Below are 17,375 nucleotides of genomic sequence, written 5' to 3'. Positions count from 1 at the left end.
ACGGCACATAACAACAACAACAACAACAGAATCTGGCTTGCATGTGAAATCAATGATATTGTTCTGTAGTTTTCACACTCAGTTGGGTCACCCTTCTTTGGGATGGGAACAAATATAGACCTCTTCCAGTCAGTTGGCCAATTTGTTAGTATAAGGTAAATAGAGAACTCCCTTAGCTGCAAGACTTCCCCATGAACCTTTGTTGGGTTTTTTTTTTTGTAATTTTTATGTTATTTTAATAATTTTAATGAACGTTTACAGAGATTTTGAATTTCCATTCATTCATTGCTGCACTTCTCTCCCAGCTCAGCCCTCCCCCCACACCCACCTTTGTTTTTGTTTTCTACTACCTTGCGTGTTTACCCTTTGTTTACCTTCCTGAGGATTCTCAATAAGTATACAAAGGCATGGTTTGGGCTCTTCTGTCATCAGGACTGCTGGGTCCCTCTCTTTATATTCTCTCTTACCTCATTCTTGGTTGTCTGTCTCATTAGGTCTGCAACATTCATTGATGCACAAATTTTTAATTTTGATGAAATCTCATTTATCTACTTATACTGCTGCTAATGGAATTGTTTTTTTAATTCCAATTTCATATTGTTCATTAGTAGTATAGAAATACAATTGGTTTTTATGTTGATTTATATGCTTTGCTGAATTCCTTTACTGTTGTTGTTATGTACCATAGAGCAATAACTGACCCATAGCCGGTCCTGGTGGGTTATCAGAAGTAGTTAATCTTATGGGAGGAGAGTATACATCCTTCTCCCATGGAGCAACTGGTGGCCTTGAACTGCTTCTTGCCACTAGGCCACCAGAACTCCCATATGCCTGTATTAGTTGTAAACAAAATATTACAATTTCTTTTTATTAGTTGTAATGCAACAAAATATTACAATTCTTTCATTAATTTTAAATTTTGTTGCATGTTCATGCATTCTTTAGTATTTTCAGTATATATAAGTAGTGGCATTTGCAAATAGAGATATTTTTACTCTTTCTTTCAGTCCTAGTACCTTTTTTGTGTCATTTTCTTGTCTAATTACGTTGAGTGCAAAATACAGTTCAATGTTGAATAGAAATGCAGAGAGCAGACATTCTTGTAGAGTTCCTGGTCTTAGGGGAGAAGGAAGCAGTAAGTCTTTTTACCATTATCAGGTTGAAAAAGTTTCCCTTTATAGTTTGTTGAGCATTTTATCATGAAAGAGTATTTATTTGATTTGTCAGGTACTTTTTCAGGGTCAATGAAGATGATCGTACCTTTTTGCTTCTTTATTGTTAGGATGTATTATATTGATTGCTTTTCAGACAATAAACCAAACTTGCATTCCTGGGATAAATTTCACTTGGTTTTGGTGTTTAATATTTTTATATGCTGCTGGATTTCATTTGCTTTATTTTGCTGAGGAATTACATATGTATTTATATCTTTTATGATTATGAGGCTGTTCGTTTTTAAATACACTTTATAGTTTACACGAAGGGGAACGCGATCAGGGTAAAATAACTTGCCACAAAGTAGGCTATTTTTGCTGAGATTCAACTTTCTGGAATAAATGCTCTTCAGATTGTTGTAAATTTTAATTTTCAGAATTCTTAACTGGTTAGTTTTGAGAATTTCTTTCAGCATTCTTGTTGCTTTTTTATCTGAGCAGGTTTTCAGAATTTGTTACGCTGCTATTGGTGGTAAGGTTATGTGCCTTCGGGTCAGAACTGACCCATAGCAGACCCTCCAGTAGATTTTCAGAGACAGTAAATTGCATGAGAGGAGATGGCCTGTCCTTCTATTGCAGAGCAGCTAGTGGATTTGAACCACATACCTTTGAGATTGCAACACAACTCCTTACTACTAGGCCACCATCACACTCTACCATTTAGTAATGCTTTCCAATTAATCTTAATGCTGTAAACTTTTTTATTACACAAAATTTTAAGTGTGCTAAAAAGAGAAGTTTGTATTAGTGATGTCTTCTCATATATCCTTGTCCAGATTCCACATCCTCTTATCCAGTCTCTTTTTAGCTCTCTATCCTACTGCTCCTCCTACCCAACCAAGATATTTGAAAGTGAGTTATAGATGTCATATTGTTTTGTCTGTAAATTTTTCAGAGTAAATAACATTTAGTGTGAAGGATGATGTTTGGTTGAACCTTCATTACTGCTCCCAAGAAAACGTATAGACGTGAATGCTAGAACCTGGGTGCTTCCTAACTGGTGCCCAGGTGCCATGAGATGCTTTGCAATGCCTCAGTTCTCACACTGGGTTTTTCTGCTCGAGGTCCTATTGAACTTTAAATGGAGCAGCTCCTTGGAGCATCCATTGGTCTTTCCTCAGCAAAAACTCACAAAAAAAATCTCATTGCTGTTGAGTTGGAACTGACTCAGCTGACCTTCCAGTGGGTATTTACAGGCTATAAATTGCATAGGAAGAGATAGCACACTTTTCTCCCTTGAAGCAGCTGGTGGAATTGAACTGCCTGCTTTAGATTTGGCAGCACAACTCCTTACCTACTAGGCCACCAGATCTCCCTTGGCAAAGATGTGTTACTTAGTTCCTTCCTACACCTTTCCCCTTAATCCCTCAATTCTTTTGCTCCTAATACAATCTCAGACCTAAATGGCCTTTGAGATAGCATGTAACTTTCTATGGACTATACCATTCGAGCTCCCTAGATGTATATATGTATATTTTGTTGTTGTTGTTGTTAGATGTTGTTGAGTCAGAACTGACTCATGGCTGACCCTCCAGTCAGTTTTCAGAGACTGTAAACTGCACGGGAGTAGGCTGCCGTCTTTCTGCTAAGGAGCATCTAGTGGATTTGAACCATAATGCTTTGGGCTGACAGCGCAACTCCTTCCCCCTAGGCCACCAGAGCTCCCACATATGTGTATAGGGTGATTCAAATGGATCACCTTTATCCATGGTATAGCATTTTATTACCTAGGCAGGGCTTTTGAAATTTTCTGCAAACTAAAACTTTGGCATTTGTTTATCTTTGTAATTTTCAGAAATTGGGCTAGGAAGGAAGAGGATGTATGTTTGTTGGCATTGGGTGTGGTTAGAAAGGCTGGTCTCACCAGACTCTGGGGCAGGTGGGTGGGGGACACTTCCTGACCACATTCTACTGCTGTATCACAACTCAGCCCTCTCCATCTCTGCCCCACCCCCAACCTCACTGCTCCCTCTGCTTAATCTTTCATGCTCCTCCTGATTTCTCCCTACCATACCACTGTCTCCCCACCCATCTAATATCCCTGGACTACCTCCTGTCTATTGAGGACCAGAGGAGCCCTGGTTGTACAGTGGCTAAAGCATTCATCACCTAACTGAAAGGCCGGTGATTCCAGCACAGCAACCATTCCACTGCAGAAAATATGTGGCACTCTGCTTCTGTACAGACTGACAGCCCTGGAAACCCTATGAGGTTGTTCTGCTTTGTCCCACAGTGTTGCTATGAGTCGGAATTGCCTTTGGCCATGGCACTTAAGGACTATTGCACACCAGCCACCTCAGATAGAACAGAGCTGTGACTGACGGCACACATTGCCACAATGTGAATTTGACGTCATAGTCTCTATTTTAATGTCTGACCCTCCTATTTTCCTTGTTTTGCGTAGTTAAAATCTGGCACAATTAATTTTTCTCTCTTTCTTCTTGGCAGCACCTCTTGGGCAGCCAGCAGCAGTCTTCTGTCCAGCTCTGGGTCTCCTTTGGCCGGAAGCCCATGCGAGCAGCCCAGTTTGTCACAAGGCATCCTATTGATGTGAGTGGGGTTGGCTTGGGTCTGGAGGAGGGGTTATGACCTTGCGTTGAAGAAGGGTGTCTTGAGGTGTGCCCTGGGAGGAGATATTTGAGGGCAGCTCCGTGGCATCATTTTCCAAATAGTCCTCTTGAGGGCTGTTGGGTTTTGGGCTTTTGTTTTCCTACATCTCTGGTTGGAGTGGATTTGAAGAAGAGCTTTTGAGTGAAGAGGATTTTAAGTGAAGAGGTGTGGAGCTGGAGCCATTGGGCTCAGCCTGCCAGCAATAAAGGGCTAGGGGGCCAATACAGGTATTAACTACTTGTGTGTTACATGTTGGTCACCGACTGTAAGGTCAATGGTTCAAATCCATCAGCTCCTCTTGGAGAGAAAGATGAAGAGTTGACTCTGACTATGAGGATTTACAACTTCATAAACCCAGTGGAGGGAGGGCTGCTGTAAGTCAGAAGAGACTCAGTGGCAGTGGGTGTATCGTTGCTCATAGGTGTTTATGCTTCCAAAAGGGAGAAGATTTGAACTCTGCCATTTGAGAACAGTTGGGAGAGATCAAAACCTGGACAAAAGATAATTGTGTTAAAAGAAGGAGATAGTATTAACTAAAAACAGGGTTTAGATAATTTAGTGATCTCAGTTTTCAACTGCAGGATCCACTCCAGTTACAGACCAGCCTTTGCTCTCTCTCACTTCCTTGTCAAGACTGGTCAGCTGCCTGAGGGGTCTTTGCTCCTGTGTCTAGGGAGAGCTTACAGTGATGAAGTATTTTTTGATTTACACTTTTTTCCCCCTTTTGGTTCCAAAGGAATATTACATCGCAGATGCCTCGGAGGACCAGGTGTTTGTGTGTGTCAGTCATAGCAACAACCGTACCAACCTGTATATCTCAGAGGCAGAGGGCCTGAAATTCTCCCTGTCACTGGAAAATGTGCTATATTACAGCCCGGGAGGAGCGGGTAGTGACACCTTGGTGAGGTAAGGAGCCAGTGCCTCCCTCCCACCCCCTTTCCAGGCAGAACACCTGCACTTTGCTAGTTCAGTGTCATCCTCCATTAGCTCCTTACCTGATCACACCTGGCGAGGTTGCACATTCCCCAGGTGGTACAGACATGATGCACCTGTCTAGCTGTGGTCATCCTCAATGCACCTGGCAGTCTGAACACACCCAGCAGTGCTGCGGAATAAAGTCTGCACGTTACTCCTGTTAAGACTACAGCCAAGAAAACACTTTGGAACAGTTTTATTCTGTAACATATGGGGTTGGTGTAGTCGAGACTGACTTGATAGCTATGGGTTTTGGTGGTTAGTGTTTGGAAGCCCTGATGCCTAGGTTGTGTGTCATGGGATTACGGTTTAACTAGTTTTTGAGCTTAGCCTCTGATCAAGATTTAAAAAGTTCCCTAGGTGATTTTTTTTTAATATTTTATTTTGGTTTACATACAGAATTCATGTACATTGTGTTTCACACTATTCTTCATTCACGTTGTTTCATACAATAATTCCCATTCATTGTATTTTTAAAAATGAATCAACATTGAACTCTGCTCCCCATTACTCGGTCTTTCCAGATCTCCACCAGATCTTTCCCATTTCCTTTACGCCTTCCCTCCACCTACCCTTGGTGATTTTTAGGTGGAACCAATGGTGCGAAGCACTGCTTTCTGTGACATTTGGGGCCAGACCACTCTGAGCCACTCTCTGAGCTCCCTTCATTCATTTATATGGTTGTGGTCTTTGAGCCTGTGTCAACTAGCACTTGGCAAATACTGTCCCATCCGGGTGAGCACCGCCCATCAGGGTCAGGGCTAGGAGCCAGGCATGCAGAAGGGACAGATACCGTCTAAGGAGGCTTCTGGTGCTGTGAGCCCCTTCTTTCCTTCATTACGTAGCAGGACGTATGACTGTTGAGAGACGTATGACTGGGATTAGGATTACTCTGCCCATGGAGAGAGCAGTCTGGGTGTAGTCTGCTGACTGGTGTGCTGGAAGGCCAGGCACCAGAGCCGTGGTCATCGGCTCACTGGGGTCCTTTCCTACTGTTTTGTCTCTGCTTATGCTGGAATCTATCCAGTCATCAGTTAATTCAGGATATCTGCTATGACTGTACCAAATGAAGTTCTAGGTATAGCTCTGCGATCACATTTGGAACAATGGAAAGTCCAAACACAGGGTTCCTGCTCTATGAAATTTATAGTCTTGTTAGAAAACCACATAGAACAAATATGTGCTCTACCAAGTGCCTCAAAGTAAAATAAAGCAAGATAAGTATGTAGGATTTATAGTATTTGTAGGTTGGTCTTGGAAAGTTAATTCAAGAGGGGATACTAGGAAGATGCTTGAATTGTACAAGAGAGGGAGCTGTGCAGATACTGGGAGTGGTACGGTGGGCAGAGGGAGCAGCAAGGAAGGGGACCCTGAAGTGATCTGTGTTGGGCATTTCAGAGGCAATAACGAGGCCAACGTGGTTAAAGGAGGGGGGAATATGTCAGAGAAAAGATCGGACAGGGCCATACTCTGATTGTACAGAGACTTCTAGGACAAAGAATTTTGTTTATTCTTCAAAGGGAGTTGAAGGGTTTAGACCAGAAGGTAGGCAGCATCTGACTTAACCTGTTAATTTACTTGCTCTTATTTTTTCTTTTACTTTTAAATTGTTATTTTAGTGAATATTTACAGAGATTGAGTTTCATTCATTCATACATATTTTCTTCCCTCCTCTCCCCCAATTTTTGTAATGCTTCTCCTGTTCCAGATGGTTCATTGTCATATACGTCATGTCTAATCATCCTTTCTTTTCATATTGCCTTTCCCTTCACCCAGTGCAGTGCTCACGATCTATTCTTTTTCTACTCTATTGCCTCTGTATCCATCCTATTGTTACAAAAATGGTCTTATGTGGTAATTGTCATTTTGTGACTGACGTATTTCACTTAGCATAATGTTTTCTTTATTCATTCACATGCTATAGTGTTTTACAAGTCCTTTTGTTTTTCAGTGCTGTGTATATTACATTGTGTGGATGTCCACAGTTTGTCTGTGCCTTTATTTATTGATAGGCACTTAAGCTGCTTTTATATTTTTGATGTAGTGAATAAGGTCACAGTCTCTGACCTCAAAATATACTACTCAGTCATAGTAATCAAGACAGCATGGTCCTGGTACAGCAACAGACACATGGACCAATGGAAGAGAATTGAGGACTCAGAAGTCAACCTATCTACCTATGGTCACTTGATCTTTGTCAAGGAGACAAAATCACTTGAATAGGGGAATGGCAGCCTCTTGAACAAATGGTGCTATAAAAAGTGGACATCCATCAGTAGAATATGAAGCAGGAACCACATCTCATACCATACACATACAGACATGCATACACACAACACACACACACACACACACACACCCACCCACCCCCCAACTCAAGGACCTAGGGGTAAAATTCAAAGCTTTAAAGATCATTAGAGGGGGAAAAAAAAAGGAACAAGTCTAGGAAGCCTTACTCTATCATATAAATAGACTTTCAAGTAAAACCAAAACCCCATAGTCAGATGATAAAATAGGTGAATGAGACCTTCTAAAAAATCAAATCCTGTCTGTGCCAAAAAAAAAAAAAACCCAAAACCTCTCCAAAAGGTAAAAAAGGAAGATAACAGACTGGGAGAAATTAGGTGGTGATGACATAGCTGATAAGGGACTCAAAATTTATAGAATGTTTCAACATGCAAAAGACAAATGATCCAGTATCTCTCATTGTATGTTAAACACAACAATTTTATTTTATACCTAAATAATTTCAGGGATAGTAGATAAATAATGTTTTTGTTGATGTTGTTGATTGAGATTGAGTCGACCACGACTTATAGTGACCCTATGAACAAAAAACCTGAAGCTTTTGTATAATGATCTTCATTTCCCAAAGTTAAAAGAGTTTCCATAGGCATGTTTAAGAAGTGGATGCCACTCCTGCTTCCAAACTTGTCTTAAACTGAGAGCTCCACCAAATACTGTTCACCATGGGTAACCGTTATGATATTTGACACCTCAGTGGTACAAGGTTCAGCATCACAGCAATCCCAGGTTATCTCAGTACAGCAAATTGATAGAAGAATGCTATACCACTTAGAAGAATATTCCTCCAAAATATAATAACAATCAACTTTAAAATACAAAGGTCCTCTTGTTGACTCTAAACAAGCGACTTAACAACCAATTTAATACATTGTTGTTGTTATGTGCTGTTGAGTCATTTGTGACCCATAGCAACCCTATGTACAGCAGCTCTGAATCCTTCCCTGTCCTGACCCAGTCTCACTAATTCTGACACATCAGCCCCCATTGTCCCAGTTACTGTATCAGTCCATCTCATCTGGGGTCTTCCTCTCCTGCACTGTCTCGCCACCCTTCCAAGCATGCTGTCTTTCTCCAAGGACCAGTCTCTCCTGGCCGTGTGCCCAAAGTATGTGAGACAGAGCTTACAAATCCTACCCTCCAAGGAGAGACCAGGTTTCACCCTCTCCAAGACAGGCCTATTTGTTTTCTTGGCAGTCCATGGTCTGCTCAAGATTCCTCTCCAACACCACAACTTGAAGGCATCTATTCTTCTTCTGTCATCTTTAATCATTGTCCAGCTCTCTGAAGCATAGCAAGTATGGCCTAGATTAGACACACCTTAGTCTCTAGACTGACATTACTGGTTTTCAGCACTCTGGAGAGATCCCTGAAAGTAGATTTTTTCCCAGTGCAATTTGTCTTTTGATTTCCTGACTGCTGGTGCCAAGAGTGTTAATTGTGGAGCAAAGGAAGGTGTAGTTTTTAACAACGTCAATCTCTTCTCCATCTAATATGGTGCTGCCAGTTGGCCCAGTGGTGAGAATATTTGTCTTCTTAATGTTGAGCTTCAATTCATATGGAAGACTACAGTTCTTGACCTTTTGCAGCAAGCATTTCAGGTATTCTTCAGTTTCAGCAAGCAAGGTTGTGTTATCTGTATATTATAGGTTGTTGATGAGTCTTCCTCCAATCTTGATGCCACATTCCTCCTCATAAATCCTGCTTCATGAATGATCTGTTCTGTGTAGAGATTGAAAAGTTATGGGGACAAGATGAATCCTGATGCACTCTTTTCCTGATTATGAACCATGAAGTATTTCCTCGCTCTGTCCTGGGGACTGCTTTCTGGTCCAAGTATAGGTTTCACATAAGAACAATCAAGTGTTCTGGGATTCCCATTTTCCTCAAGGTTAGCCACAATTCCTTGTGATTCACACAAATGCAATTGCACAGTCAGTGGAATATAGATAGATGTTCTTTTGATACTCTCTGCTTTTTATCAAGATCCATCTGATATTAGTAATAATGTCGCTAGTGCCACGATGGATTCTTATATTTACTTAAAATTGTGATTCAAACAAAAGCTTACCAAGCTAATAGTTTACCATCTGTTAATTTTTTTTTATCATTAAAAGCTTGTGAATTGCATAATTTAAAGAAAAAACACATAACACATACATGTATATAGAGATCATTCTGTGAACTTTAAATAAGGTGTAATTGATGGAATACCAACTGATATGTTTCAGCAAACAAATTCCACTCTGAATGACTCACAACTACCTGGCTAACTGACTGGAAAAAATCAATATTTGTTCTTATTTCAAAAAAAGATGATCCAACAGGTTGTGGAAATCATCAAACAATACATTTAATGTCACACAGAGTTTTACTGAAGATTATTTTTTTAATTTAGTTTGTTTATTTTTCATTTCAATGAACATCTACAGAGATTTTGTAATTCCATTCATTCATTGTTGCATCCTTCTCCCCGCACAAACCCCTCCCCCCGCCCTTTGCTCCTCTCCTTGAAAAGCAAAAGAAAAATTCCCTCATTGGTACACAATCCCCCGCATTTTTTAAAACAAAATGGCAGAAAACTACCTTGAAGAGTGCATTGACAGGGTACTGTCAGAAATACAATCTGAATTCTGAAGAGATCATGGCATGAGGGATATCACTGATGATTTCAGATGGATCTAGTAGAAAAGAGAATATCAGAAAGATATTTATTTATAATTTATTGACAATACAAAGGCACTTGACTGTGTATCTCTAACACATTATGGGTAACATTGAAAAGAATAAGAATCCCAGAAAACTTAATTGTGCTCTTACTTAGACCAAGAAGCTATTGTCCAAACAGTATAAGGAAACACTCCATGATTTATATGGTTTAAAATCTGGTAAGGTGTGTGTCATAGGTACATCCTTTCTCCATATGTATTGAATCTGTGGGATGGACAAATCACTCGAGAAACTGGACTATATGAAAAATGTGGCATTAGGATCAGAGGAAGACTCATCAACAGTCTGTGTTAGGCAGATGACACAATCTTGCTTGATGAAAGTGAAGAGGGCTTGAAACACTTGCCGCAGAAGATGAAAGAATACAGCTTTCAGTATGAGTTCTATCTCAACATCAACAAAGCAAAAATCCTCCCCAGCAGACCAGTGAGTAACATTGTGATAGATGGAGAAAAGATTGAAGTTGCCAAGAATTTCATTTTACTTTAATCAGCAGTCAACATCCAGGGTAACAGCAGTCAAGAAATCATAAGACTTTTTGCTATGGGAACATCTATTGTCAAGGACCTCAAGTGCTAATGAGCAAGGATGTCAGTTTAATGACTAATACGTGCCTGTTCCAGGCATGATCTTCTCTGTTACTTGCTATGTGTCTAAAAGTTGGATAGTGACTCAGAGTGACAAAAGAAGAATCAATATCTTTGCATTGTGGTACTGAAGAACAGTACTGAATATCCCATGGACTGCCAAAAGAACAAACATATGTCTTGGAGAAAGTAGTCAGAGTGCTCCATAGAGACAAGGATGGTGAAACTTCATCTCAAATGCTTTTGACATATTCTCAGGATAGGCGAAGCCTTAGAAAAAGACATCATGTTGGGAAAGATCCAAGAAAAAGAGAAAAACCTTCAGCAAGGTGGATTGACGGTTACTGTCATGATGATCTCATGTGTAGAGATTTTAAGAATGGCTTAGCAGAGGGCAGAGTTCCTATTGTTCACTGGGTTGCTGTGGGTCATAGTTGACTTGATGGCACTTAACTATAATGCCAAAACAACAGCATGTGGTAGGGTGGAAACAGGAAAGTCAGTTGGCAAAGTCTTCAGCAGGCCAGGCCAGGCCTGGTTTAGCCAAGGCAGTGGAGATATACGGGGTCTGATTGCTGTGTCTGTGGTGAATTGAATAGCCAACAGGACTTTGAGAGATGCAAGAGTTGAGGAACCGGGTCACTGCTGCTTGACCTGAGCAGGAGGTAGAATGATTACTGCTGAAGTAGGGAGGGCTGGGCAAGGAGTAGGGAGAAGGCTAAGAGTTTGGTTTGGACTCATGATTTTGGAGTCCTTGAGTAGTACAAATGGCTAATACACTCAATGGTAACTGAAAGGAGTTCATGTCTTCTCAGATGTAGCATGGAAGAAAGGCCTGGCAGTCTGCTTACAAAAGTCAGCTACTGAAAACTCTGTGCAGCACATGTCAGAGTCAATTTGACCATAGCTGGGGTGTGGTTTGCTTAAGCAGGAGATGCTTGAGTGGTCTCTAACTGGTCTCTGATTATACCTTTCTGCTTTTGTTTCTTCTCCCTCTGAGATAATGTTATCTTTTTTTCCCAGTTGTTTGGTTGTTGTTTTTTTAAAAAATAATTTTGAATGATCATCCCTCAAACTTATCACTGATTCTTATAATAATTAAAACCATGAGCTCTCCTGGATATAGGGTGAATAACTCACAGCTTTATAGACTGCTTCCTCATCTTCCTCCTTTGTCAGATATCCCATCACAGGACAAAGTAGGAGCTAGAAATAGGGAGAGACATTTTCTGGGAAGTGCTCACCTCAGGTTATGTGACCATTAGGTCACAAGGGGTCTTGGTGGAATTGTGTCTAATGTATCAGGTTGCCAGTCAGAAGACCTGTGGTTCAAATCCATCGGGACAAATATGGACAGCTTTCCCCCCAAAAGATTTATGGCCTTGGAAATCTGATGAGTGTTGCCATAGAATCAACTTAATGGCAGTGGGCAGTCTTACAGATAGAACCTTTTACATGGTTACAAATGTTTCTCTTCAACTTGCCTGAATGTACAGTAGGACTTGAAAAGATACTTAATGGAGAGATTGGAACTCTTATTCACTGCTGGTGGGAGTGTAAAATGGCACTTTTCAAAAAATTGAAAATAGGAATACCATTTGATCCAGTAATTCCACTATTGGGAATATACCCTAAAGAAACCAAGAGGTGGCACCCAAACAGATGAATGCAAACCCATGTTTATTGCTGCCATATTCACAATCATAAAGAGAAGCAACCCAAATGCCCATCATCAAACAAATGGATAGAACATGATGATATAGTCATAGAATGGAATACGAGGCTGCACTAAAAAACAAGAAACTTGTAAAAGATTATATAACATGGGTGATCATGGAAGACATTATGCTGATTGAAGTATGTCAGTCACAAAAGGACAAATACTGCATATGCCACTGTTTTAAAACAGGACTGACATGCTGCAGAATTGGGGGGAACTAGGAAAAGGGGATAGATAATGAACTGCATTAGAACAGATGACGGAAAGAATTGTTTAAAGGGAATGTATGATTAGGCATTATTTGTATGACAACAATCTAGCATAAGAGGAACATTGCAAAAAGGACTCGGGGTGGGAGAGTGAGAAAATTGTCTAACAATGAATGAATATTTAAAAAGAAAAGAAAATAAATTGGGAGGAGGGAGGAAAATGTGCAACAATGAATGAATGAAAATTCAATTTTTCTGTAAACTATCATTAACATCACAATTTAAAACAAAAACAAAAAAAACCCCGAAAAATAAAAAGAGACTTACATGACAAATTGTAGTCTCTATTCAACTTTTCTTCATTTTCCCCACAGACTTTACTCAGGACCAGAGATATTCATATGTACACAGTTTAGTGGTCTTTTATTGTGTGTGTCTTGATTTTAGCAAGATGAAACAGAATGAGGATGAATTAGCAGATTATGTGGGCGGCTGGTTGAAAATAAACCTCTGTGGTATTCAAAACGAGCTATTCTTTGAACTAAGTAGGAAAGCATGGTGCCAAGGAACTTGTTATAATTGACTTAGAGAACTGCAGAAAGCACTTTAATAGGGGGTGAGCCTGGCATTGAGCTGCTGATATGCCAAGTAGAAATCCTGTGGAAAGCAGGGTTCAAATGGTCATGTGCTTGGAGGAACAGACATGTTGATGAGAGGCTAGGCTTGCAATGAGGAGATTAGTGAATGGCTGTGGGGCCTGGAGTGAGCCCTTTGTGTGGCTGAGGGAAGCCTGGTGAGCTGCCTAGCAAGTCTTGGCCCGGAGGACTCTAGGAAGCCATGTGGAAGTGTGGTGGTAAGGGCCAGGGGAAGGTAAAGACAAAGAAATGGACAATTAGAGAGTACTGAGAATGAGGTGAATTGTTGTAAGGAAGGTTCTAAGAGGGAAGCAGAAGGGTGAGCTGGGATCTGAATGGCAGAGGGGTGAAGTGTAGGAGAGGTTTCTGCCAGGAAGGAATTGACCCAGACTTGTTTGATTGTAAGAAGCTCAGGCCTCGAGATGTGTGGAAGTAGTTAACTACCTGAGGCCTCCTAATAGTAGAAGCCAAGCAGTAGAGTTGAGGTTAACAAAAGAATAGGAAGGTGGATCACACTTCTTGAGCTAAGTCCCAGGGAAGTAACTGAAAAGAACTAGAATAGTCTAAGGAAACCAGGTGCCAGAAGATTAGCCTCAGCTCCAGTATTGTCTTTGGGATGTTGCTCAGTCTGAAGTAGGCCCTGTCCTTTGTCAGTGCTCCTTGTTTTCCTTCTTCTGCCTCAGAGGTTTTCTGTCTAAGGTGGTGACGGTTGTCCTGCTAAAGAGATTTGTATTGGTGGATAATGAGAAATCCTGTTCTCAGCTTTATTGCTTAGCCTGTGGGCTCTGAACCTCCTAAGTAAAAGGACACACTTCCAGCTTTAAAGCCATGTATGAACTACCATAACCATCTCTCAGAAAGCCATTCTGTTTGTGATGTGTATGCTATTTTAGTATAAAATTACTTTCCCGAGAGATTACAGTGCTGTAACAGCAGGTAAAGTCTGAATGGGCTCTCTTCTCTGCTTTGCTGCTAGCAAGGAGAATGTGGAGCTTACTAGAGCTTTCTTAGAGCATGCTCTGCCTCTGTGGGAGGGGTTCAATGAATTCTGCTGGGCTTCCTGACAGAAACCTTGTGCGCTTCTGTGTGAACGGACTTCCAGATAATTAGACTGTGAAAGCCTGTCTAACCTTTGGCTATGTTCCTGTGGATACATATATGCCCAACTTAATATTTCCTGATAGTCGGGCTCTGTGGAGGGCTTGGGGTAACTTTTGATAATGAAGAAATAGATGTGACCCTTAGGTCAACTTTTGTATATAATGTTCATTGTTTGAACCCTCCCCCCTTTCCTAGGAATTAAAAGGTAAATATATTGGCCCTCAAATGAAAAAAAAAAAAACCACAGTCAATTCTTAAAAATACCCAGCAAAGCATTGAAAAACAAAGAACTCATGAAATATACAAAATGGGTGACCCTGGAGGACATTATGCTGAGTGAAATAGCTCAGTCACAAAAGGACAAATACTACATAGTGCCATTGTTGTAAAACAGGACTAACATCGGGCTAGGGGGAACTTAAGAAGAGGGGATAAATAATGCATACTGCATTGAAACAGATGAGGAAGAGAACTGTTTAAAAGGAATATAGGAAGAGGTACTATTTTCATGATAAGATCACAGAAAAAATGCATAGTAAAGTGGACTGTGGATTTGAGGGACGGATTATATAATAATTAGAGAATTTTTATTTTCAAAGAGAAAAACAAACTGGGGGGAGGGGTGGGCAGGGAGGAAAATATGCAACAATGAATGAATGGGAAAATTAAATGGAAAGAATATGCTGTAAAAATTATATATGTTGCATTAAAAAAATCATTAATAAAAGAAAATGAAAAAGAAAAAAAATACCCAGCAAATATAAACTTAAATTCACAGGTGTTTATTCTCTCTTCTTTAGGTTTTTTGCAAATGAGCCATTTGCTGACTTCCACCGAGTAGAAGGATTACAGGGTGTGTACATTGCTACTCTGATTAATGGCTCCATGAATGAGGAGAACATGAGATCGGTCATCACCTTCGACAAGGGAGGAACCTGGGAATTTCTTCAGGCTCCAGCCTTCACGGGCTATGGAGAGAAAATCAACTGTGAGGTATCAGTGCCTTAATCCTCTGGATTTTTCATGCAAGGGAAGCAGGGATGGTCTGCAGCAGTTCCTGACATTGTATGTTTACTGGAAAATGTAGCATCACATCATAGTCTATTACTAAACCATGGAAATGAACTTTGATCTGTATTTCTATCCTTGTAGTTCCAGACCTTTGTGTACTCACAGAGCCACCATAATATTTTACATTTTTTGAGGGAAACACTGTGATACTCTCATGTGTTGTATACTATCAGATTTTCCTTGCTTGAAGTAATTCACAGTCTAACCTTAGAATATGCCCCATTCCTTCTAAAGACATAAAAACTTTGTGGGGCTGGATTTTCAATAGTTGATGTGATAGAAGAAATCAGAGAGGGCAGGAGCTGCAGGTTGTAGTATTCCACACAATTCCAAGAGTTGAGAAGTTGTACAGTGCCCAACAGGTCTACTCATCCCATTTGTAAGTAATTGTGGTTTATTTAAGAATGAAACACAAATTATATTTTTTAATTCTTTTATCTGTATTACATTTCCAAAGTGTTACTAAGTTACTTGTACATAATTTGTTTGTTGTTGTGTATCATAGACTTGGAACTGACCCACAGCTGACTCTGCAGTAGGTTTTCAGAGATAGTTAATCTCATGCAAGGAGATTGTCCATCCTTCTCTCAAGGTACAGCTGGTGGCCTAGAACCACATGCCTTTGGGATTGCAGTGCAGTTTCTTGCCAGTAGGCCACCAGATGTTATAATAAGTTTATTAGGACATAACCTATTTGTTATTAAAAGTTATTAGGACATAACTTGCATATACTTATTTGTTTGGATTTGACTATTTAACTATATAAAATAAATTGGTATTTCTTTTTGCCTGAGGATGCTATTAAAAAAAAATACCAGCATCATGCAACATATACAACACATACCACCTAGCATCACTTGGGCAACACCCAAATATATACAGCCACCATTGCAACCTCTGTAAAGCCTGTTTTAAACATTTAAGGTACATTTAATGGTTTGTGATAATAAACAGGTGCTAATTTGCAGAAGACATGAAAATAATATATTTTTCTCTCTCTCTCATTGCTGTCAAAAAGGAACTCACTGATAGGTGAACCTTCCTTGAGTTTTTGAGATGTTTCTATATATCGTGAACTGTTTCAATTTACATACAAGTTTCCCTTGAAGACAGACTTAGAAAAGGGAACTCATTCATAATTCACGAACTGCCTATATATGATGTTGTGTTCATGTAATGCCTAAATGACATGATGTATTATTTCACAGATAGCTATGTGGCTGTTAAGTACATATGACTGTTGTTGTGTTTGTTGCTATGTGCCATTAAGTCACTTGCAACTCATAGTGCCTATATGTACAATGGCCCTGAACCCCGTTCTATCTTGAGCCAACTTCATTTTCTCTAACACAGCTATTTCCATTACCCCAGTCACTGAATCAATCCATTTCATCGAGGGTCTTCCTCTCTTGTGCTGTCCCTCCACTCCCCCAAGCATGACGTCCCTATCCAAGGACTGGTCCCTCCTGGCAATGTGCCTAAAGTATGCTAGACAAAACTTCAGAATCATTGCCTCCAAGGAGCAGCCTGGTTTCACCCTCTCCAAGACAAACCTGTTTGTTCTCTTAACAGTTCGTGGTATATTCAATACTCTTCTTCAGTACAACTCAAAGGCATCAATACTTCTTCTGTCATCCATAGTCATTCATTGTCCAGCTCTCTGATGCATAGCAAGTAATTATAAAGACCGTAGCGTAGCCTGGATCAGATGTACTTTAGTCTGTAGATTGACATCCATACTCTTCAGTACTCTAGTGAGGTCCCTGACCTCAGATTTTTCCGTTGCAGGCAGTTTCTTTTCATTTCCAGGCTGCTCTAGGAACTCCCCTTTGCTCAGTAGATTCTTCTAGGCCTCAGGGCGCTTTGTGATCCTAGTGTGGGTAAGGTGGGTGGTGGTCAGTGTGATGTGGAGGTTAAATAGGATTAATATTATTGTTAAGATTTAAGTATGTTTCTTTGTTTAATTTATTTATGAATTATAAGATAGTTTGTTTTTCATTTGTTTGGCTTTTAGATGATGAAAGAATGCCTTGAAAAAAAACAGACTCTACCAATTGTTGTTGTATATGGTTTGGCTCGAGGCACCCATGTATTTCAGAGCAGAACTGTGCTCTGTTGGGCTTTTATGACTGTGTTCTTTTGGAAGTAGTTTGCCAGGCCTTTCTTCCAAGGTATTTTCAGTTTACAATTGAGAATCTGACTTTTTAAAAAATATTTTT

The 17,375-nt window shown here is 40.2% G+C and overlaps 1 protein-coding gene across 1 annotated transcript in view; it reads left to right on the top strand.

Annotated features, from left to right (window-relative positions):
* Positions 1 to 17,375, top strand: part of SORL1 (sortilin-related receptor, L(DLR class) A repeats containing) — a 236,260-nt gene that overhangs the window by 75,768 nt on the left and 143,117 nt on the right. The window contains exons 7-9 of the mRNA XM_006895608.1: positions 3,663 to 3,764; positions 4,561 to 4,730; positions 14,886 to 15,078. Coding sequence (XP_006895670.1) covers positions 3,663 to 3,764; positions 4,561 to 4,730; positions 14,886 to 15,078 — 465 coding nt within the window. The remainder of the gene's footprint in view (positions 1 to 3,662; positions 3,765 to 4,560; positions 4,731 to 14,885; positions 15,079 to 17,375) is intronic.

This window comes from Elephantulus edwardii, unplaced genomic scaffold (assembly GCF_000299155.1).
Source record: "Elephantulus edwardii isolate Elephantulus edwardi_28Jun2011 unplaced genomic scaffold, EleEdw1.0 scaffold00171, whole genome shotgun sequence".
Lineage (NCBI taxonomy): Eukaryota > Metazoa > Chordata > Mammalia > Macroscelidea > Macroscelididae > Elephantulus > Elephantulus edwardii.
This window is presented reverse-complemented; position numbering and strand designations above follow the sequence as displayed.